Raw genomic sequence first — 22,656 nt, 5'->3', positions numbered from 1 at the left:
CCCAAAATGCAGACATAAATGTTTTTTAAAGCATTAAAATGCATCAAAATATGTAACAAATACATGTTACAATTAGATTATTGCACAATAAATGAGAGTTGTGCATAATGAAAAAAAGAATAAAGAATAAAAATGATGGTCATTGAACTTTTAACTGTGTCTTCATTGTTTTTTGCCCTCTTTAGTTCGTGTTCTCTCTCAGAAGTGGTTTTTGCCTGATCCAATGACGTTTGCTTTTGTCAGCTTTTAACAATCATTCGAAAATGTCCAAGGCAAACATCAGCATATTGAACACATTTTTTGGGTGATTCACATTTACATAAAACTATCGTAACGCTTCATGGCCCGAGGGGCGAATGACGAGGACGCTGCATTGACACATATCTATCTATCTACACACATAGACACGTATGGTAGATGCCCCTCTTAGCCAATGGGATGCCAGGATGATGCTCAGTAATAGCAGAGCAGCTCTAAGTACGGTGTTATTCAGGGAACTCGGAGCTGCGAGTAGCAGCCCATACTGTATTTTTACCTTTCGTATCTTGAAATTTCTTTCGTAACAAGAGACAATATTTTCCTGTTGAGGCATTTCATAACTTGAACATTTCGTATGAAGAGACAATCGTAAGTAGAGGTACCACTGTATTTGTTTTAGTTTTTTCAAAGTTTTTTCAATTTCTACACGCCCACGTCCCAACCCTTTGAGAAAATGTGTCCTAAAATAACAATTTTGGCCGATGTTGAGTTGTCAGTGGCTGGCTGAAAGAAAAGTGGACCCACTGCAATTCAGTTCTTGAATTCCTGTTTTGAACAAAGGGGACATCTTTCAGATAGCCTGATTTCCTTGTGAAACAGAGCCTGCCACAACAACTTCTCTGACCTGAGCTCCATGTTTTGCACTATGTTACAAACCAACATGCTGTCTTGTCAATGTAACCCATTAAACCAAACCATCAACAGGACCCAGTGTGGGATTCGCCCTCCCTCTGAGGCCAATGTGGATTAGACCACACCAGACACACTGATCCTCTGTGTTCCACTTTTGTTGGGAGACTCCGCCGGGCCTGGTGGCCCCACTTCACTCCTTTGCCTCAGTTATTGTTAATTAGAGTTCGCCAGATTGTTCTGACAGAAAAAAAAAAGAAAAAAAAAATTGAGCGTTTCATTCTCACTGTGTGTCATCTTGAGTTCAGCCATTAGTGATAAATGTTTTTGTTTTTTTGTTTTTCATCCCCACATTTAGTCAACAATGTCATGAAAGGGGAGTGCTAATTGCACAGAATACGAGGTACAAAAGGTCCTCAAAGGGCCGGGAGGTTAAAGCTCAACTTGTTGATCGCAAATTCCTGCCCTTCATCTGTGTTTCACAATCCCATTCCATAGAGGTTAGAAATTGAACTTTCATAACAGTGGTCTGCCTTCAATCTGAAATCATAAATGGTAACCCCTCAAGTATAAATAAGTTTATTTTCGTGTTGTCTCTGAGTTGTCATTTGTGTGTGTGTCTCTTCCCAGACTCCAAAGGTCTGTCAAACCCAAGTGAGGTAGAAGCTCTCAGAGAGAAAGTCTACGCGTCTTTAGAGGCCTACTGCAAACACAAGTATCCCGAGCAACCTGGCAGGTATAACACACGCTTACAATTTAAAAGTCAAAAAGACTTGCCGGAGTTTCCCACCGGTCATTTCCTTCCGTGCTAAGAAAAGGAACAGTGCCTTCTGCAATAAAATCAATCGAATGCATGACAATGTACCATTCCATGCTACAAATAATACCATTGAAATTTTTGCTGCTCTGGGTTTAAAAAGGAGAAAAAAACTTCACCGTGTGGCCACGACCATCCCCTGACCTCAAGCCTATTGAGAACCTATGGAACATCCTTGAAAGGAAATTATACCCCCCATTTCTTTATTTTGCCAGAACACATTGTGTGTGCCAGAGCTAGTCAGGGAAAAACATTATTCCCCCCGCTAACAAAAAAAACAAGAATCAAGACAAAGCATTTTTTTAACCTTCTCAGGGACAGCGGTTACTACAGTGGACAGCCTATCGTGTTATCAGGTTCCAGGTTGTCGTTATTTGTGCATGAAAGGATTAATACATGGTTGCGGGTCACCGGTAGCCCATGTCTGATCTCTGTTATAGCAGAAATCGTTCCTCTCAACCTTTTTTCTACTTTTCTACAAACTGTATTTTGAGAAGAAAAAGAATGAAATACAGTCCAGAACCTCTTAACAGAGCAAATGACCTCTGACTCTGATAAATGCATACTGAGCCAAAGTGAACCATACTGCTCGGTGGAACCTGATCTGAACATTCCCTCCATCCGCCCCCTCACTAACTTCATCACCTGGCTGTGTGACAGATTCGCCAAGCTGCTGCTGAGGTTACCGGCGCTGCGCTCCATCGGCCTCAAGTGTCTGGAACACTTGTTCTTCTTCAAACTCATAGGCGACACGCCCATCGACACTTTCCTCATGGAAATGCTAGAAGCTCCGCATCAAATGACATAATAACGGAGAGGATGGAGCCCGTCATCTGCCTCCTCGTCATTTCCCAGCAGGGTCTTTTTTTTTTAAGATGTCCCACCTCCACTGAGAGACAAATTATGTCATGGTGAACATTTTCCCTTTTCACTGTAAAATCCCCCCAGAAACAACAAACTCATTATGGGTGTGTTTTTATACCTTGTATAGTACTATATATATAATGTATATATGTATGTATGTATGTATGTATGTACGTATGTATGTATGTATGTATGTATATGTATGTGCGTGTGTGTGTATGTATATATATATATATGTGTATGTATATACATACACACATACACACACACACACATATCCGTGTGTGTGTGTGTGTGTGTGTGTGTGTGTGTGTCACAAAAACATGCGGTGGAGAGAAGACATAAGCAATGTACTGAGCCATTATTAGCATTTTCCCAGCATCTTGACAAGATGATTCAGCACCCTCACACGCAACACTTGCCGGGTGGGTGTATGCAAACATGGTGTGGACGTCATGTTGAGACTCTCAGCCTGATTGAATCTCAGTGCGATTGTCCTGTAAGCAGGACAATCGCACAGGTACACGGACCATCTGGGCCTCTTGCTTTTTCGTCGAGACGGATTCAAAACAAACTGGAGGTCCTTCCCTGACTGGACTCAACACGTCTTGCACTAGTTGTTTCAAAAACAAAGAAAGGAAAAAGGGTGTCAGCTTTCTGGGATGTCGAACTTACTTGACAGGTGTGCTACAAAGACTGCATTTGTGTTCAAGTGTTCAAGAACCTCAGGTGTCTGGCCCAGTTCCAAACAAATCCAACCATGTCTTATTGTATCAACACTGTGCTACAACATTGGTGAAGGCGAGTTTCCGAATCAGCCAAATCAGGAAAATGTTGTGATCCACCTCGAGATGCTGAAGCGGCGTTGGGGGAGGGGGGCATGTCATGTATGTACAATCTGCACAGTTCTTTGTGCACACAGGAAGAAGCCAGGCAGTTGTCAGTTGACACCGGCAACTGGCATTCGAACTTTCTGTTCCTTTTTTTTTTTTTTTTTTTAATCTTTGCAACAGAAAAGGTATGGCGTGTGAATTTGGAATGCAGCGTTAAAGGTAGCAGTGTCAACCTTGGATCATTTCAGCTGTCGCCCGCTCCACCCCAACCGCCCCTCTCATTGATGTGAATTCCGACCTCCACCTCTCAACCGCTCAACACTGCAGGTGTTAGCGTCTCAAGATCACCTCATCTCTTTCTGCGCAGGAAGTTGCAACCAGAAACAGTATTTTCGTGTTGTGTTTTGGGTTTTTGTTTTTTTGTTCCATTTCAGAGCAGCACTGCACTATTACCTCAATTTGTTCACCCTCCTCATCTTGGCTCGCCTCATTTTGACAGTATACGTCCATAGAAAGAGAAGCGCTTGTCATTGCAGCAGAGCGGTTGTTTGTTTATTTGTTACGTTGCACTTAACCTCATGACAGAGCTGATTGACCTGTGAGGTGGGGATTTGGCCCCCGTCCCAATTAGGATGGCCCCCCCGGTTCTTTTCCCTCCTCAGCGGGACAAAAACATGCGCTCTCTCGGAAGCATTTGTTGATGATGAAATATGAAACGTTTTCGACATATACACTCATATTCTGCTGTTCCGTGGCATTCTCTTGCCCTCCGTTGGGGTTGACACAAAAACAAAGTTGCTCATTCTCACTTCATGCGGATAGTCGACACGTTGCTCTCCTCACATCCCCACTCACTCATTATTGGCTTTACATAAGAAGCAAATGGCTTTTTTTTTGTCTTCAATTATGTATATACAGTATATATAGATTACGGAACAACGGAGTCAAGGGGACATGAATAACGATATGAGAGGGAAAAAAGAACACTAAAAAAAAAGAATTTCATCAATTTTCTTTTGATCTGCATGTTATTTCTTTCATCAGCACTTTGAAGCAGTCAGGACCTGAGCACTGTGTTTTTATTCATACTAAGGAGGCCGAACAAAGAATCTGGGCTCTACCACCCGTCAGTTGAAATCCAATTTATTATTACTATTCAGACCATTTTACTTCTTTTATTCAAAGAGGATGTTGAAGACTTTAGCTGACCTTCTGATCTGCAGTTTAGTGAACTTCGAACTGAATTTGGTCTACTTGATCAGAATTAGGCTTTACACAATCAGGATTTTGGAGCGAATCACCGATCGTCAAGTAAAAAAAAACAAAAAACTGATCACTGATCTGGTCAGAATATGGACCAATGTATATATTTAAATAAGTTGTTTATTTCCGTATGGTTGATCCCCCGCTATTCACGGGGAATTGAGACCAGCCCAGAATTCACAAATAATTGACGCCGATCTGTGTAAAGTCTAATCAGAATGTTTAATAAGGATCAGTAGAGCCACACAAAAAAAATGAAGAAATATAATAATATGAAAAAAAATCCTTATCGTACAACAGTACGGTTGCAATTATAGAGAATAAGTCATATTCCCAGATTACCAGAATTTAAATATTTTTAACAAAGCTATTACACAGGATGGAATTAACATGTTGAGGTTGTTGGGGGGGGGAGGGGGACCTCATCTTTTTTAACAAACACTTCATAAGTGATCTGTCTCCTAACCTTATGATTTTGCTGCACATTTGGAATTTCTCACAATTAGTTTTTTTTTTCTTTGTCAAATTGTCATAACATCGTGATTTTTTTTCACACAATGTTATTCTTTGACTAAAACGACATTATTCTCAGGTTCAAACATCAAAACTATTGTCCATTTAATTTCAATTCCGCTTGTTGTTTTTAGGGTTGCTGGTTGAGCCGGAGTCGATCCCAGGGCCAGAAATCATATGACTCTGTTCTCATTACTTTATGTTGTACTTTTCTTTTCAGTATGGCCCAAATAGTCCTGACAAAAAGAGCCGTGAACACTCTTTCGTGATTCTAGTGGCACTCTGACAACTCTGCTACTATTTGACCAAGACTCCGATGACGTAATGGCCGTGTTAGGTTAAATGTGAGTCTTTGTTTATCTCAAAGGACGTTCCGGACACGCGTGTGTAATTATCGTCTGATTGAGGTCCACTTTCACGGAAGGCCTTCGGCAGGGGTGAAAAATCTGAGGGTCTTTCAAAGGCAAGCCCCTGAATTCGTCCCAAGGCGATGAGCGTGTAAAAACGAGGGATGAGCTTCTTGCCCCCTCTAGTGGACGGAAATCCGCACTGCAACACCACAACTTCTTTTTCCTTTTATTTTTTTCTCCCATCTTGACAGAGACGGCACTTTCTCACAGGGTTTATGTGGCACAGTCTCTGTGCTTGCTATTGCCAAAAAGAGGGAGGAAGAGGGAACAAAAGGAGCAATAACTATTCATGACTTATTGGCGTTTCCCTGAAAGCAATGTGGCCTGTATTAGTGATATGAATTATCCAGGTGAGAGTATTGACTGCCAGTGTGAGCTCAGTTTACAGTACATTATTTATATATAAAATATATGCGTACAAAATCAGGATAATTTGTATGTTGGACGGAAAAAAAACTTTTTCGAGGAGTATTGCAGCTTCTTAGTCAGAATCCTTAGCTGCGAGTTTCGCCGAAAAAATTTAAAATGTTTAAAAAAAAAGTACTCATTCAAGACTGTGATGGGTGACAAATGCAGGTCTTTTAAGCCATAAAATGTGGATGTTGTGTAAGATCGCCCCCTATAAGAAATCAAACATGATATAAAATGGTAACTTTCACAGACGCTTCATAACGTAAAAGCTATATTTTGTTAATATGTATATGTGTATATATTTATAAATAAATATATCAGCAGATCTGTTCCCTGAGTATTTCCAGCATTGGAAGAGGGAGAGGAGTCTTTCAGACCAAAATAATTCCAGGCCATGTTTTCTGGTGTTTTGACACAATTATCAAGGAGGAGAATTTTATGCATTGCAGCCTTTCTAAAAACAACAACCAGCAGAATCCAGTAGCCCCAAATGTGTATAGTAACAACAACCAGCTCCTCAGCAGACTAATGGGACATCCAAACCGTATAGAAAAAACGGCGGTTACAGTTAAGGACGTTAACCTCCTCAAAATATGTTTTGCTTGGCAATTGTATGTTCAAAAATGTCATCAGGAAAAAAAAAGCTGAACTTGTGACACAATCACAATTTGTTTGGTGCAGACAGTAAACTATCAAGAACGTTTAAAAGTTACAACAACAAAAAAACTTGAGAGAAGAGAATATCTATTTTTGTAGAAAAGTAAACTTTGTCCCTTGCTTTACGTACTCGTTTTTGTCCCGTTCTTCTTGTGGGCTGATGTTTACGCAGACAACAATGTTGAGGAGGATCCGGCACCTTGCTAATAAACTGTGGCTTTTACTTTGCTGTGTTCGACTTATCGCCGCCAAGTGGCAAACTGTCCCGTCATACTTTTGTGTCAACTTTTAAGGAGATGGACCTTTTGTCATCTGTTCTTTGTGTGTTGTCCATTGATGTTTCATGGACAAAGAGAAAAAAAAAACAAATTAAAAAAAACATCAAAGTGAACACGGCTGCTGGATTTTGTGTAACGGTGAGAATGCAACAAAGCATATTCTGCCAAAGTATAAATGACACTAGAAAGAAGCACTGACACTCTTCTGAGGTTCTTATCTGTGGACCTCTCTTAAATAGCGCCCCTAGTGGTCAGACTCAGACACCACGTAACTGCATTACAGTACCTTGTGTAACCGGCGACATTGAAGTGACGTGTCAAGACTTGCAGCTGGATATTCAAATGTCAGTAAATGACAGGTTGTTATTCCAAAAAGTATTTAACTGAAAAAGTTGCTGTTTTGTGTTCATAAACAATAATTTATTAGGATAAAACATCTGAAAGATGTAATGGCATGATCAAGTTGGCCAAGTACTCAAATATAAGTACTTGTACTTAGTGCAAAAATTGCGGGTATCGGTGCAGCCGTGCTAAAAATATCAATGTGCTTTATGCGGATGATTCCACGACCAAACCCAGGAAAAAAGGTTAGTATGCTCGCTGTCCAAAATCGTGTTTACAGAAATATGTGTTAAACACAAACTAAGCCTAAACATCGGCTGTTGTCATCTTTCGTGGCTCTGTGGTGACAACTTGTGCTTTAAAAAAAAAGCCATCATTGTGTGTGGCAGTCCCCTTCGCGCACTCGCTCAAGTGATGAGAAGCAATTAGTTTTGCACCTTTTGCCAAATGCGTATATATGTTGTGCATGTACCTGATAATATTGCAAGTTACAGATGTATTACATATTACAGGGTGTACTTGCTCAGTACAGTAGGTTTTCATCTTATGAACGACATGCAGCAAACGACCAGATGCCAGTCCTCAGGAAAAAAGATTTTCTTTGAAATAGAAATCAGTGAAATGTCAGTTAAGATAAGCTTTATTTGTCCCACAATTTTTTTTTTCAAAAGAAGTTAAATCAGATAATGCATACTTGCTCAGAATCATGAGTCAGGCTAGACATTTCCATGTTGTTAGGACCATGTTATGTTTACTTATCATACTAATTGACAATTGTAAATGATACGAAGTGCTATTGTCTGAATTTGACCTTTGCACAAATTTGAATTTTTGATGGGTTTTTTTTTCAGAATAACTTGACAATTTATTTGAACAAATATGGACCACTGTACGTTTCAAGAAACTGAATGCAATGCATGGGTACTTCATTTATTAGAAAACCAAAATCAAGATTGACATCACTAGACAATAACACATACATCAAAGGCAAAAGTAGGAACCTTTTATTTTTTTTGCACGGAACATTAAGTGAATTGTCATGTACTGTGTTACATCGAGGTTAAAAGTTCTGTCCAATAATACTGAAGTACTCGAAATGGTGTCATGGGATTGTTACCTAGGTCATCCATTTTGATTCGTGACAAAATGTGCGGCAGGACACAAAAGCACAAGGAATGGATGCATTTAAGTGTCACGCAGAATAAACTGCCGAACCGATTTGTCGCATCGTTGTTGAGAGTTGCTTCCCTGCAAGCTCTGCATCCAGCACAAGCTCATTGCTGGGAAGAAAAAGTCCTCTCTTTTTTTTTTATAAAAAATAGAAAAACAAAGTGTTAAAAAGAAACAAAATATCAATGGTCAGGCTTTAACAATCGCTTTTCCAAAGCTTTATGGTTTTGTCGTTTTCTAGTGCCGCGGATGCGATGATGTTCTCTGTCGGGTGGCAGGCGGTCGAAATGACCACATCTGGAATTTTGAAAGGAAAGTCAAAAGAAGCACGGTATTAACACACAGCTCAGTTACACAGTGTCTCGCAGGGATTTGGAATTATTCTACTGACAATTGTCTGTGGAAAAGTGAAACCGCTTTTGTTGGCAGTACCTGTGTGGCCCTGCAGTTTCTGCACAATCTCCTTCGTCTGCAGGTTCCAGATGTACACCATGTTGTCCTCAGAGCCCGACACGATCCACTGTGAGAGAGTGCATTTTGTCTCATGCAATGAGAACAAGAGAAGGCGAAAAAAAAAATGCCCTCCATTTCATCTCACCTTTCCACCTGTGACCGAGAAGTTGGCAAATACGCAGTACTTCTCATTTTTATGGCCTGTGTATGTCTTCAAGCACTACGGAGTTGAAACGACGCAGAGGAACAATTAAGCACCGCCGTCACGATTCAGACTAAAAATCGGCTGACTTAATTTATTCTCTTTTAGTCAAGGGGGAAAAAAAACCAGAACAAACTCACCTTTCCTTTGCTGTAGTCCCACAGCTTCAGTGTGCTGAGTGGCAAAATACAAATGAAAAAGTTACACGACACATAATCTGCCGGCACATGACAAGTCTAAGTATTGGAGTGATATTTCATTGCTTACTTATCCAGTGTCGCAGCCAGAATGTATTTCCCGTTGGGAGAAAACTTGACAAAGGACACGGGAGGGTTGTCGTCGTCTATCACGAACAACACAAGTCAACTTTTACAGCGATGGTGACATTCAACGATATTCACTTCAAAAACATAAAAACAACAAATGTGACACCCGTACCTATTAGTGTTTTTAAGCACTGCCCAGATGCTGTGTCCCAAATTCGGCTGAAGACAAAAGAAAAAAGTGATTATTATTGTTATATACAGGATATAATGATGTGCTGTTTTGCAAACTCTAGTTCATTCTTACCAGAGTCCGTCGTAGCTGCTGGACACAATCAGGGAGCCGTCTCTGTTGAAATGGACCTAAAAGGAGAGATCCAGATGATCCAATTAGTGGTTCATAAGATTCCATCAGATTTTGTTCAAAATGCTGTTTTTAAACCCAAATATTCTTAATACCATGAAACCGCAGCACCATCAAAGTTTTGCTCACAGTTAATATATACTGTCATAATCTAATATCGGCCAAAGAATAATTTCATGAATTCAGAATGTCATGTTCTGCGCTCAACATTAAGAGACTTGCTAAGTAAGGTACTTACAGCAGAGACGGGGTCTGAATGAGCGGGCAATGTTTTCAAACACTTCCCAGTCTTCACGTCCCATATTCGCACACTCTCGTCAAACTAGGAGCAAGTAAAAAAAAAAAAAAAAAAAAAAAAAAAGCGTTCAGCACAAATTCCTCCACTTCCTTTTATTTTATATACCGTATTTTCCGCACTAAAAGGCACACTGGATTATGAGGCGCACCTTCAAATAATGGCCTATATTTTATTTTTTTCATATATTGCACGCACTGGACTATAAGGCGCAATCTACAATGCATCCACTAGATGGTGCTACAGGTACGTCTTTGTCCGTCTCCGTGCCTTCGCTTCTTCTGTTTGACTCGAGAGGCGTTCATAACCACATCCAAAAAAACGTAAATTAACGATTACTTCAATGAAACTACGAAAATTGAAAACACAGTAATGCATCAAAACAGAAAATCACAAAATAAATTCTGTAGCCCCGTAGCTGCAACAGAAATCAGATGTAAATTTGATCTTAGTTTTACTGTTTGGTGCCGACTACCATCTTTGTTACTGATGATTGCTTTATTGTTGTATATATGTTAGTTGCTCCATGTACGGCACTTTGTATGCAGTAATGGCTGTTTGAAAGTGCTCTATAAATACAGTTGAATTGAGTTAAATTGGAGGAGACTGGACTGTCTCAGAAGTGTTTATTTATTCCTTTGTTGTGTACTGTATTCACAAACGAGGAAATCACAAAATAAATTCTGTAGTGGGGCTATAGAATTTATTTTGTGATTTCCTCGCTTGATTTTCTGTTTTGATGCATGATTTTCAATTTTTGTAGTTTCATTGAAGGAATTGTTAATTTACCGAGGCAGCCATGAACGCCTCTCGAGTCAAACGGAAGAAGGCATGGAGACAGACAAAGACAAAGACGTACCAGTATTTGTTGACACTATGAAAACCATTAATAAAGTGTGCGTTTTAAAAAACAACACCACAGCTCTCCTTTTTTCGGAGCCGCAACAACAACTTATTTAATAAAGCAGCGACACAGTTCACTGAACCAACAGCAAGTTATAACATTGTAAGCATGTCTCCAGCAAGGAGCCATCTTGGACGACGTATTACCCTAACGACCATACACAAGGCGCACCGGATTTTAGGGCTCTTGGTGAGCTTTTAAGAAAATGGAAGACATTTTGGTGCGCCCTATAGTGCGGAAAATAAACCAACATAAAACCAAAACGTGTGTACTCACTGATCCCGACACGATAAGATTGGATTGCGGGTTGAAATTACAGCAGAACACATAGTTGCTGTGACCTTTCAGGGTCTTTAAGCATTTTCCCTGTGGACACAGAGAGGGGGAAGAATTATTACTGGCCCTCCAGTCCAGAACATTGACCCCCACCCAACACCATACGCATACTCGCGCACACAAACGCGAGCGCGCACACAGTAAATAAAAGGCAGAGCAGTCCAACTTACATCACATGGCTGATTCAGCAAGATATTCAGCCCCACCAGTAAAGCATTGTCTTGACACACTCTAAAAACTATTGCAAAGATCACCGTGAGCCCAAATGCGCACAGACCAGTAAATCATTGCGAGTGGAGGTTCGTAACAGCAATAAAGTATGATGTCTAATGCTCATATTAAGCCAAAATAATGAAATAACGCAGTGACAGGACGAAGCAGATTGGAACAATGTGAGTCAAACATTCCGTACATTCCCCAAATACAACCAAAGAGAACAATAGAAGAGAGAAAACTATTTCTGCAAGGTCACCACACACAAGCGCCAAAGGCCTGGGAATTTACCGAGCTGACGTCCCAGATTTTCAAGGTCTTATCATCTGATGCAGACACCAGGAGGTTGGAGTCAGACGACCAGGCCACATCTGATATGCCCTGTGGATTCAAAGGAAACTTGATGTGAGGAGGACCTCCTTAGACATGTTCATTTACCGGTCGTCGGGACCAATGGTCCCCAGATCAAAGTTGACAAATATATTTTTCAGGTTATCAAGCATCAACCTAATGAAGGAACGACATGCAGATTATGTCACACTTTAGCCGAGCAAATTGCAAGTCCCTGAAGTGGCAAATCAAGTCATGTTCCTCAAATCCCCGACATCTATCGAAAGAAGTAATACTTTGGACGATACCAAGATCTTTATAATAGATGTCCTGTATTTTAATTTTTTTTTTTTGTTTTTTCCCAAGATGGCGCCCGTGTAGGCAGCCTTCGGCAAGTGTTCTTCAAGAGCTTTGCTTTTTTGTTCTTTTTCGTTGTTTTTGTCTTTTTGTTTTGTCACATGTTGTTTGTTGTTTCGTCGTGTGGACCTGATGTGGACTGTTTTCAGCTGTTTCTTTTTTTTTTTTTTGGCCACGACGTTCGTCAAAGGAGAAGAATCTGTGCTTGGTGGTTGCGCCTTCTCGGCAGCACGCCTGCACCAGCACAGACTTTGATTGGGAGGAATGTCGGCGCCATTGACTGTCGGTGCTGCACAGCCCCGGGGCGCTTGTGTTTTTTGCGCCTGTAATGGGCAGCATTTTTCACAGCCCCGTTTTGTTCAGTGGAGATGTCGGCGCTGTTTGATTCTCTCCTCTTTCATCTCAAACTGCTTCAAACAACAAAGCGTGCGATGGAAAAGTGGTTAGGACTGCACGACTGTCCGTGTTTTATGTTAGGCCAAACAAAAAAGATAGTGTGTTTCCGGTAACAAGAAATTTCAGCATAGAGTCGGTAGGTTCCGCCCTCGGTTTTTACTCGGCCCGTGGTGTTCATCAAATAGTTCGCTTTATTTTTTCGATACATCAATGGATGCTATTTTCTTAAACATTACGGTGCGAGCACGCGACTGTAACACAGAAAACGCGGTTTAAACTGTCGTCGGAGATCGCGGCCGCCGCCATGTTTCAATGTTGTTGACAGACGACAGGGCAAACGACGCACGCGCTCAACGTGAATATCGTGAGAGTTTGCACCGATGTAAACCCTCTACACAAAAATGTAGAGGGTTGTTTGAAAAAAATGCCGACCATAAAGTTTTTTTTCGACGTAGAAATTCTCGGTCGGTCGGGTTACCGGAAACACGACTTTTTTTTCTACGCCTTATGTGTTGTGTTTATTATTTTACTTTATGTTAACTGTTTTGTTAAGCGCTTTGTTACAGCTACCGCTGTTGTGAAAGCGCTATATAAATCAGCATGTATAGTATCGTATTAAGTCGTCATGCAGTTTAATAACGTAGCTATAAAAACAATTAGTGAAATGTCTCATCAAATGCGGACTACAACCACAACAATAAATACTGTATGTCAAATTCTGGACCAAGGCTGAAAAGACGTTTAAAAACGTCTTTGGGAGTGAATGAGTTAATCTCTCGAAATATCCTGTGTGCTGAAGTGGAATTGCAACTACTTTGGCCAGGATATATCGAAATATATTATCTGTTCTCTGAGGGTTGAAAAGCAAATTCAGGGAAAAAAAATTGTGTCGTCATGCGGCACAAGGCACACGACTTACACTTTATTTACTGGAATTGTGATTTTACAAGGACACATTAGCCTAGGTTAGTGATAGGCTCTGGCCAGTGCCGACCTGTTTGAAAAGATTACTTACAAGTTTATGTCCTGATATGGTTTTCTCAAACTTGCCGTCGTAAGCTCCCCAGATTTTGATGAGTTTATCAGCAGCTGCAAGGATAAAAGTCAGTGGGTATCCACCAGTTGTTTTAGGTATGCAAGTGCAAAATAGTGAGGCGCATGAGTCAAGCTGGCTGAAGAACTTACAGGAGCTGGCGAGCCACTCTCCGCTGGGACTGAATTTGACAGAGGAGACAGCTTTCGTGTGGCCCGCTAGTGTAAACTTCAGTCCGTAGTTGGGCTTGGCAGGAGCTGACTGTAAGTCAACGTTCAACAGATAAATCGCCAAACCCGAAGAAAAAAAAATGCAGCCTGTTTATTTTCCTTCATGGTATTGACGTTTGGCCAACCTTGCTCTGAGTGGAAGATGCTGTCGCCAGTGGAGGTTTTGTGTCAGTCTCTGGCTTCTTGTCTTCTGTTGCCATGGCAATGGAGCAAGCATCAACTGTGCACTGTCAGTAGCGTAGCGGAGTGGCAGATGTCATTACAGCATCAACTTAAGTTCCTCACTCAAGGATAACATGGTTCATCGCCGTTAAGCTAATACCCATCAAAGTGTGTGTGTGTGTGTGTGTGTGTGTGTGTGTGTGTGTGTGTATGTGTGTGTGTGGTTTAATGCCTATTAAATCCAAAATATGGTGGCGATTGTTTTTATATTTTCAGTTGGGCAAGAGTGCAGATATGCTCACGATTGGTCATGGTCATCGTTTTCTGGCATGAACGACGTGAAGCTTTTCTACATCCAACGTTTCAGATTGTCCAGTGGAATTACCGATTCTCAAAACAGCATTCCGTATTCGTCTGGGGTACATGTTGCTCTTGTAGCCACAGATTCAACTTCTTCTAGTTGTTAATATAACAGCGATGAGTGCAACAAGTTTGCAAGCTGCACAGGCCACGATTTAAATGCTACTGGCGTGATAATTCTTTAAAAACCCCAAAATAAAATGTTTCAAAAAAAAAAAAACAGCATCAGAACCGAAAACGTAAGGTAGTGCCCCCATATAGATATATGGCATTGCACCACGGAGAAGCAATTTTGGACCGACGGGAAATGTTGCTGCACGCAAAATCAAATAGAATTGTTCAAATTAAAACCATGCACGGAAACGGAAATACCATCGAATAAATCCAACCATTCCCTCACTTGCAGCTCGGATAGTCAGGCTAACATGCTATGCTATAGGTACAACCTCTCTACGATGTTACTACAGGTTTGGCATAGAAACGACAACGTTGCCACTTTCGAGCTTTCCGAATTTACACTTCGATGCAAGAACTGCGAGCTGCTCGTGGTCATGGAGCCGATTGCTGTCGATGCACTCACGCTGTTGACAAACTAAGTTAGCCACCAAGGAGCGGCCCTCGTTGCACACAATGAGGCGTCGTACGTGAATCGATACTCACAGGGATTTATGGAGTATGGGAGTCTGGTTTCTGCTCCTCATAAAACGCCGATAACAATATGTGCACGTATTTGAGCGTTAAGACATTTATGTAGGGCCGAACTGACTCACTGCTGGACGTTTGCGACCAACGATGTAAGAGGACAAGCGGGGAATCTGCTATTGCAGTGGTGTCTACAGCGCATGCGCGATTACTTCACGAGCTACGAAGCGCCAGGAGGGACTAAAAGAGTAGAGATGTGGTTCGAAGGGATATACTGTAATTATGTTAATTTTGATGTCTTTTTCACGTCTTATTTGTAACAGTTTCTGCATAAGGATTTTCTTGGAGAGATTTGGCGTGGTCAGTGATCAAAATATTACAAGACATTTAGCTTGTTGTATGTCATCGTTCATCTTCTGTAATCTGGCTGGTTGTTTGGGACCCGATTGAAGACCAAAACAGCCATGCAATGCTAAACTTGTGTTTGTCTGTATGGAAGTAAAATTCTAAATTCTGAGGAACCCTGTCAATGTCCTAAGAGGTCAGGTAAGTATCACTCTGACATTTTTATCTCAACTCCACAAAAATATGAACAAGATCCATCATTCAAAACATTTTTATTCATGTTTTTGTTCATTGTTGTGCCTTTGCATGTCATTGTCATGACTCATCAACGTTACACAAAGAGTGGCTCAAGTTAACAATTGACAAACATCCTATTTAGCTACTAATTACTTTGTATTACATGAACATTGTAAAGATGCACATGTTGCTTCTTGACAGGCTTGCTAAGGTTAAGCCTGTTTTGATTCAGTAATTTCATTCACTTTGTGAATATCTGGCATCCCACAGGGATACATTGCTTTGTCTTGTTTTTGGGGTGTGCGCATAACAGATTAAGTTTTATTTCGAACATCTTCACACCCTTCCATAATGAGTTTTGGAACTCATGTTAAAATCCAGAGGATGTGGATTGAACACATTGTTGTTCAACAATACCGTAAAATACTAAAACATATTTGCATTTTTTTTACACATTTAAATATATTTACATACTTTAAATAACATTCAGCCGTTGAGGACACAGTAATACAAAATGGCTGCCCGACAGCACCCACAACCAATGATGGAGCATAAGTTGACTAGGCGCATCCCAGCATATCTAAGACTTTGTCTGCAACCAATGATGGAGCATAAGTTGACTAGGCGCATCCCAGCATATGTAAGACTTTGTCTGCAATACGCATTTTTTCAGACTCGTCACTGGTTTGTGGAGTTGGAGTTTCTCCTGGAGAACCTGGCTCTGGAACAGACAAAAACAGAAAGGCATCATCCCATTTGAACTTTGATACCAGCAGGTAGCCTTTTTGTATTTTAGCGAGTCAAATGTGGTAGGCTAACCATGATTCGGAGAGATAAGAAACCCACTTGGAGGCAATTATAAATAAGATGGCTCAGTATTAACAGGGTGTGAGTGATTTGAGAATTGCACACCTGCAATATTGGAGGCTGTTGTAACACTGCGCCTCCTTCTCTTGTTGCCCTGTACACAAAAAAAGATTGACTTAATTGTCCATGAGCAAATGCATTTTGAAAAGTCAGAGTTTGGACTCACGTAGTTATCACTGCTGGACCACTCTGGATACATCTGAGAATGGAGTTTTTTCTCAGCATCGGCGATCTTGTAATATTTAGCCTGTCCCTCGTCTGTCAGCAGCTTCCACTGTGGGCATTTTAATAAAACAACACATAACTATGCTGATAAATATATTGAGGATAGAGGAGAGTGGAGCAAGCACGCTCACCATGTGCCCCAGGACAGTGTTGACAGAAGCACTGTCTTTTAAATTCATCTGTGCCTTTACATGTTGTCTCTGCTCCTTCAGAAAACACATAAAGGCGTTGGGTGGCTTCTTGACATATGGCTGGTCTGCATCTCGGATGCGCCGGCGCCGTCGTTTTCTTCTGGTGTACAAAAATAAAACAACAAAGAACTCTGGTTACCGTTGTGCGAAACTGGGAGGTAAGAACTTTGGTAAAGGTAGAATTGAAAGACTGTTGAAAAAGTCGCACATGTTATCAGTTTGGGCGGGACGCTGGGCAACTGGTTAGCACGTCCGCCTCACAGTGCAAAAGACAGGGGTTCGATTCCTGTGTAGAGTTCTCACCGTGCTTGCATGGGTTTTCTCTGGGTGTTCCGGTTTCCTCCCCCATTCCATAAATATGCATTCACAGCTTAACTAAACACTCTGAATTGATCCCAAAGTGTGAGCTTGAATGGTGGTTTGTCTATGTCTGCCTTGCAAGCGGCGCCGTTTGCCAAAACACGTTTTTAAAGGGTACCCAAGCCCAAGATGTGAAAACTTTGTATTTTACATGCGCATGTCTTCTTTATCTGAAGTTTACTTAAACCTACTTACTAAAATATCGCATCAACTGTCTTCCAGCGGCCTCCATTTTCATGTTAAGTCTGACAACGTTGGTAGAATACTCAATGACGGCAGACTACATACTGGTCAGCTCCACTTATCTACCCAGCCATTGGTGGACACGCTCACATGCAATTGTTCTTCACATCGTTCAGTATTGTTCAGGTTGGTATTCCACCGTGCACTGTTGAACCCAAGGTCAACATAACACCATCTTGACAGCATGGTCAATCGCTTCATAAAAAAAAAGGTAATTGATGCTGTTAGTGATCAAAATTGGAAAACACATCCCCAGTTGCCAGCACTGGCGGCTAGCAAACCAGGCTGGCTGTGGGCAGATGGCTTTTGACATCTGAAGGACTACTTTTCAAAGGCTGGCAATGGGCGAGAATGAATCTGCCCTCACCTTGAGGCTGACAGCTAGTGATCCATTTTTAACAAGCCAGGCTTACTCAAATGTGCTGTAAACAAGGCAATCCGCTATTGCAGTTGTGACGTTTTGCCCCGTCACTAGCGGATGGCGATTTTAAAGGGCACATCAAGTGAAACTTTTTCTTTAAAAATACATACAGTATGTTCTATTGCCGCCACTAGTCTACACATGACATCGATTCATATTGTGTTTGTGGAATTTGAATTGAGCCGGAGGACCCGGAGAAAATGCAAACTCCACACAGGGAGGCCGGAGCTGGAATTGAACCTGGTACCTCTGCACTGTGAAGTCGACGTGCTAACCACTCAACGACCGGGCCGCCTGATTTTTTATTTTATTTTGTTTTTTTACAGATTCTACCCATATAAAGCATTTCTACAATGATTAAAAAAATAAAGATAGAGACGCTAATTGAAGATATTTTTCATTAATTTTGGAATTTTCCTTCTTGAAAAAAAACATATTTGTTTTTGAGCAAGATGACCGAAAAATGTCTTTTGCATTTTTAAAATGAAATCAATCTATTAGGATCGTGAGACACTCCGCACATGCAAAAGGCATTATACCCTTGGATCCATGTACTCTTCATGTATTTGGTAATGCATTTTGTCAGCCCCCGTCAAATGTATATGTTTAGGTTTGCAACTGTTCACTGAGCCGTAGGCACTGTGATGTCATGCTCAGCCCGCATTGTTTTATTGTTCTTGTTCCTGATTGTAAAGTGTCCTTGGGTGTTTTGAAAGGCGCTTCTAAATAAAATGTATTATTATTATTATTATTATTATTATTGTTCAGTCGACAGCAAGTGGCAAAATGGTTACCCACTAAGATGAAAAAAATGGGAGGATTTTGTTGCTTACTTAATATTCCATAAATGCAACATTTGTCAGACTGCCATGTTTAAACTAGTAGGGGTGCATAGAACATACAGTATAATTGTAAAGAATATTTTTGACTTGACTTCCTCTTTAATGAACATGGTGCCCTCCTGAAGTTGATCAATTCTTACTCCACAAACACAGTATTCATCAGTCGTGTTTTGAGTCATGCGGTCAGTCAAATGTATTCTTTAAAAAAACACCAAAAAAAGTGTTGAGTTTAATTCCCCTTTAAATCGTGACCCATCACATCAAAATACAAAGCTTTTATAGCCCTTCCGCCATGGATCACCTATAACAAACTGGATCGACTCACTCGACCATAAGTTGCAATCTTCACCAAACAGTGATTTTTATTTGTTTTTTTTAATCAGCCCACTGCTACCAGTCATGAGACATGTACCTAAAGAAAGTCTTACTTTGTACATGTTATTGGGGGAGCAGCAAAGACAGGGGGGCCAGCAATGTGATAGACCACCCCTCCATTCCTATATGGATAAAGGAGACAAACAATTTGATACAAGGAAAACGTATTTGGAAACGGCTTTGATGCTGTCTGTCCGCTTGAAAAGTCGCACGATACAAGGAAAACGTATTTGGAAACGGCTTTGATGTCTGTCCGCTTGAAAAGTCGCATATACTGTATGATCATGATTCTTACTTTGAGTTGGAACTCATCGGAGCGGCGTAGACAGAAGGGCCTGACATCGGAAACATGTCTCCTCCATTCCTATAATGATTTCAGTGGCATGTTTTGTTTGAAACGTGATGTGAATATCTTGATCATGGTTTCTATGTATGTTACTTACAGCATCCCAGGAGGACACCAGTTGGAGTTTTCGGGAAGTGACCGTCCAGGTAGAGAGAGATTCTGGTTGTGCGAATGTACAGAAAGTTAGTCATCAAATGTCCACAAGGTGGCAGCATGGTCCCCTTCAGTTCAGATCAAATAAGCTTTTTCCAGTGGAATACTGTACCTCAAACATTATCGTTTTACATATTTTAAAACTATCAAAATGAAGAATAATGCACATGTACACCGGAAAGAAAATGGTGTGTTGAATTTACTCAATTTTATTTCGAAAGTGGTTGCACAAAACAAAATCATCTGGCTCCAGATACTTTTTAAGTAGATGGACAGTCTACTCTTGTATGTGGATCGATTTTTTTTCATGCAACCACTTGGCAAATTAAAATGGAGTAAATCCAACAAAACTATTTTCAGTGTACAAACGACCTCTTGACTAACTGTTGCGAGACCCTTTACATCCAGCTACAAACATGTTCGTATTTATTATGCACTCACCTGAGAGCCACCTGCCTGACTTTTGATGTCAAATGCGTGCATGCCATATGGATTTGTCTGTGGTCCTGCCATCACCTGACCTGCCTGCACAAAAGCTGAACTGGGCGGGACGCACCCACCATAGCCTCTGTTGTGACCAGTGACCAGCTGACAGTGGGTGTCAAACCTCAGCCACGAAGGCACAGGAGGTGGACAGCTTGCCGTGGCACACACCATGCCGCTGACCACCTCCAGGAGAGTGGAAACAACTTCCTCCCACTTGAGTTCCGCAACAACTTTCTCAAATTCTGCCCTGAGCTGCTCCATACTGTCCGAACTCGCTTCTTCTGACCCTACTCCACACCTCTCCTCTCCCTCCTGAAGAATGACAACAGCTGAAGACTATTGGGCCCCTGTGACACACATTAATAGGAAGCTGCTTTTCAGACATTTTTAAGGGTCACATCAGAGATCACAGATAATCCTGGGTTTGAGTATTGAGCAGACAATGGTGATTTGGGAGTCAGAAAAAAACCCCAAATGCAATGTCATTGATGCAATTAAAATGGTTTGCCCTTTTCAGAACACGGAACCACATTTGGTAACTTAAAAACTAAGACAAAATAGACACAATATGCCTCATAATAAGGCAATAGGGGCATGCAAGCCAAAAAGTCATTTTTTATTAATACGCCTGTTTATAACATTGACAATAGTTTTGTTTGTTTGTTTGTATGTTGGGGGGTTAATTCAATACAATTAACGCCTGTTTATAACATTGACAATAGTTTTGTTTGTATGTTGGGGGGTTAATTCAATACAAATGTTTTCTGAAATTCAACTGTTATTTGTGGATGAGTTTGAGGAATGAAGATATTTTCACATTATTATTATTATTATTATTAACATTTTAATATTTGCAGTTTCATTATTACATTCTTTATTTTTTTTCACCGTGAACATAATAATTAAAATAGGAGCAGGGTTCTGAGACACCCCAATATAATGATTAACAAATTACCAACATTGTCTTTAGTAATTTATCTCAAACCTGGTCTGACCCATATCACAATAATATAAATGCCATACGCCAAAGAGTGACGTGACATCAAGGTAAAGTACAGAGAGAACTCTCCAGAAGCCGCGTTGCTTAGCTACAGAGAGCAAACGCTGATCTCTCGACTATTGAAATTAAGACGTGGGAAATAAAACGGAATGCTAAATGTTAATGCGGTGAGGAAATTGCACTGTAAATTATGATATTATAGTATTGCTACGTTTACTTAGCGGACAGCTGACTCTTTCTAATACGTGAAAATAAGTCGAGCTACTTACAACTGCGATCAACGTCGCATCATTTCTCCCAACTTGAAGTTGTCCCCAATGCGTCGCAGTTGTTCAACATGTGAGGATTTTTAGTGTCTCGGCTCACACCAGACTGCCGTTTAAAGTGCTCCTAAAATTATGAGACACTAGACAGAAGAAAAACTGTCATATGAAAGCCTAAACGTATTACATAGAATTATGCGTTGCGGGGCAACCACACACCACGAGGGTTTCCGTTTCCTGTTTTTTTTTTTAATTTAAATAATGGAATTATTTGAGCTCCGTTTTAACATCGGTGTATTGATAGAGCGCATTAACCTTTTCGAACTGGGGATGACTTTCGCGTGTGTTGATGATAAAAGCAATTCATTTTTGAACAACATTGACCAAGTGTGTATCGGTCACTTTTTATATGAGAATGCAACGATTTTAAACGGCATTCTAAAATTGTCGGAGTGAATACTGTCGGATTCACAGATTAGAGCCGTGTCCGGCAACCCAAAATGTCGAAAGAGCCATATTGGACCCCAAAAAACAAATATGTCTATAGAGCCACGAAAAAATTAAAAGCCTTATACAAGCCTTATATTGAAGGCAACACATGCTGTATGTATCAATATTATCTATATTAGCCTACTATCAAAATGACTAAGTTGACTACAAATACACAATGAGCCTTCATGATGAAACGTTGTTTTTTTTCCCCCTGCAGTACATCTGGAGAGCAGGGATGCACAAGCTTTTTTGACCTAAGGTCAACAACCAAACTCCCGCGATCGACCCGTGACCGCACGCGCGCGCATACGCACGCAATTTGCGCACGCATGTAGTCATGAGCAACAGCCATAACATGCTGGATGTATCAATATTAGCTATATTAGCCTACTATCAAAATGACTATGTTGGCTACAAATACACAATGAGCCTTCATGATTAAAAGTTGTTTTTTTAATTAATTAATTTTTTTTTACCTGCAGTACATCCGGAGAGCAGGAGTGCACAACCTTTTTGACCGAAGGTCTACTTTTCGAACAACCAAACTCGCGATCGACCCGTTAAGGCACACGCGCTTATAGCCACGCACACGTGCGCCTACCCACGCAATTTACGCACACGTGTCGTAATGACAACAGCCATAACGGCCGCTAAAATGAAAGAGACATGTGACGCACTTTTGCAGCGTGGGTCATATATATCGTAGCTCACGTGTACTGTTTAAAAATGCTTCTCTCGGTCCTCCAGATTCTCATTCTTTGCCAGTACCCTCGGTGAATTGTACATGAAACGTTGTTTTTTTTTTTTTTTTTTTTACAGCCACC

The 22,656-nt window shown here is 40.8% G+C and overlaps 3 protein-coding genes and 1 long non-coding RNA gene across 7 annotated transcripts in view; 2 read left to right on the top strand and 2 right to left on the bottom strand.

Moving 5' to 3' along the window:
• The window catches only part of rxraa (retinoid X receptor, alpha a), an 87,370-nt gene extending 84,701 nt beyond the window's left edge, over positions 1-2,669 (top strand). For both annotated transcript variants that reach the window (XM_019893884.1, XM_019893892.1), the window contains 2 exons: positions 1,519-1,624; positions 2,366-2,669. In XM_019893884.1, coding sequence (XP_019749443.1) covers positions 1,519-1,624; positions 2,366-2,513 — 254 coding nt within the window. In that variant the 3' untranslated portion in view covers positions 2,514-2,669. The remainder of the gene's footprint in view (positions 1-1,518; positions 1,625-2,365) is intronic.
• A 5,523-nt stretch (positions 2,670-8,192) lies between these two features.
• Positions 8,193-15,201, bottom strand: wdr5 (WD repeat domain 5). The gene is made up of 14 exons (XM_019893969.1): positions 15,005-15,201; positions 13,948-14,049; positions 13,745-13,853; positions 13,575-13,648; positions 11,768-11,857; positions 11,204-11,293; positions 9,967-10,050; positions 9,672-9,727; positions 9,540-9,586; positions 9,369-9,444; positions 9,242-9,275; positions 9,045-9,119; positions 8,879-8,966; positions 8,193-8,743 (listed from the first exon to the last, which is right to left on the bottom strand). Exons 2-14 carry the CDS (start codon positions 14,020-14,022, stop codon positions 8,643-8,645), a joined length of 999 nt encoding a protein of 332 aa, XP_019749528.1. The 5' UTR covers positions 14,023-14,049; positions 15,005-15,201; the 3' UTR covers positions 8,193-8,642.
• Positions 15,202-15,317: 116 nt separating this feature from the next.
• On the top strand, positions 15,318-20,050 carry LOC109530387 (uncharacterized). The gene is made up of 4 exons (XR_002171005.1): positions 15,318-15,346; positions 16,242-16,344; positions 16,873-17,009; positions 19,538-20,050. It is a non-coding gene; the product is annotated as an uncharacterized LOC109530387 (long non-coding RNA).
• LOC109530349 (lymphoid enhancer-binding factor 1-like) lies at positions 15,587-21,515 on the bottom strand. 3 transcript variants are annotated; one of them, XM_019893989.1, is made up of 10 exons: positions 21,347-21,515; positions 20,033-20,424; positions 19,536-19,597; positions 19,388-19,456; positions 19,146-19,214; positions 16,792-16,951; positions 16,602-16,709; positions 16,481-16,529; positions 16,209-16,289; positions 15,587-16,148 (listed from the first exon to the last, which is right to left on the bottom strand). In XM_019893989.1, exons 2-10 carry the CDS (start codon positions 20,336-20,338, stop codon positions 16,129-16,131), a joined length of 924 nt encoding a protein of 307 aa, XP_019749548.1. In that variant the 5' UTR covers positions 20,339-20,424; positions 21,347-21,515; the 3' UTR covers positions 15,587-16,128. The 3 variants fall into 3 exon arrangements, with proteins under 3 accessions (XP_019749548.1, XP_019749539.1, XP_019749556.1); XM_019893980.1 differs by having other exon boundaries at positions 15,587-16,289; XM_019893997.1 differs by lacking the exon at positions 19,146-19,214 and having other exon boundaries at positions 15,587-16,289.
• Positions 21,516-22,656: the final 1,141 nt, after the last annotated feature.

Source organism: Hippocampus comes, unplaced genomic scaffold, assembly GCF_001891065.2.
Source record: "Hippocampus comes isolate QL1 unplaced genomic scaffold, H_comes_QL1_v1.1 scaffold123, whole genome shotgun sequence".
NCBI classification, from domain to species: Eukaryota; Metazoa; Chordata; class Actinopteri; order Syngnathiformes; family Syngnathidae; genus Hippocampus; species Hippocampus comes.
This window is presented reverse-complemented; position numbering and strand designations above follow the sequence as displayed.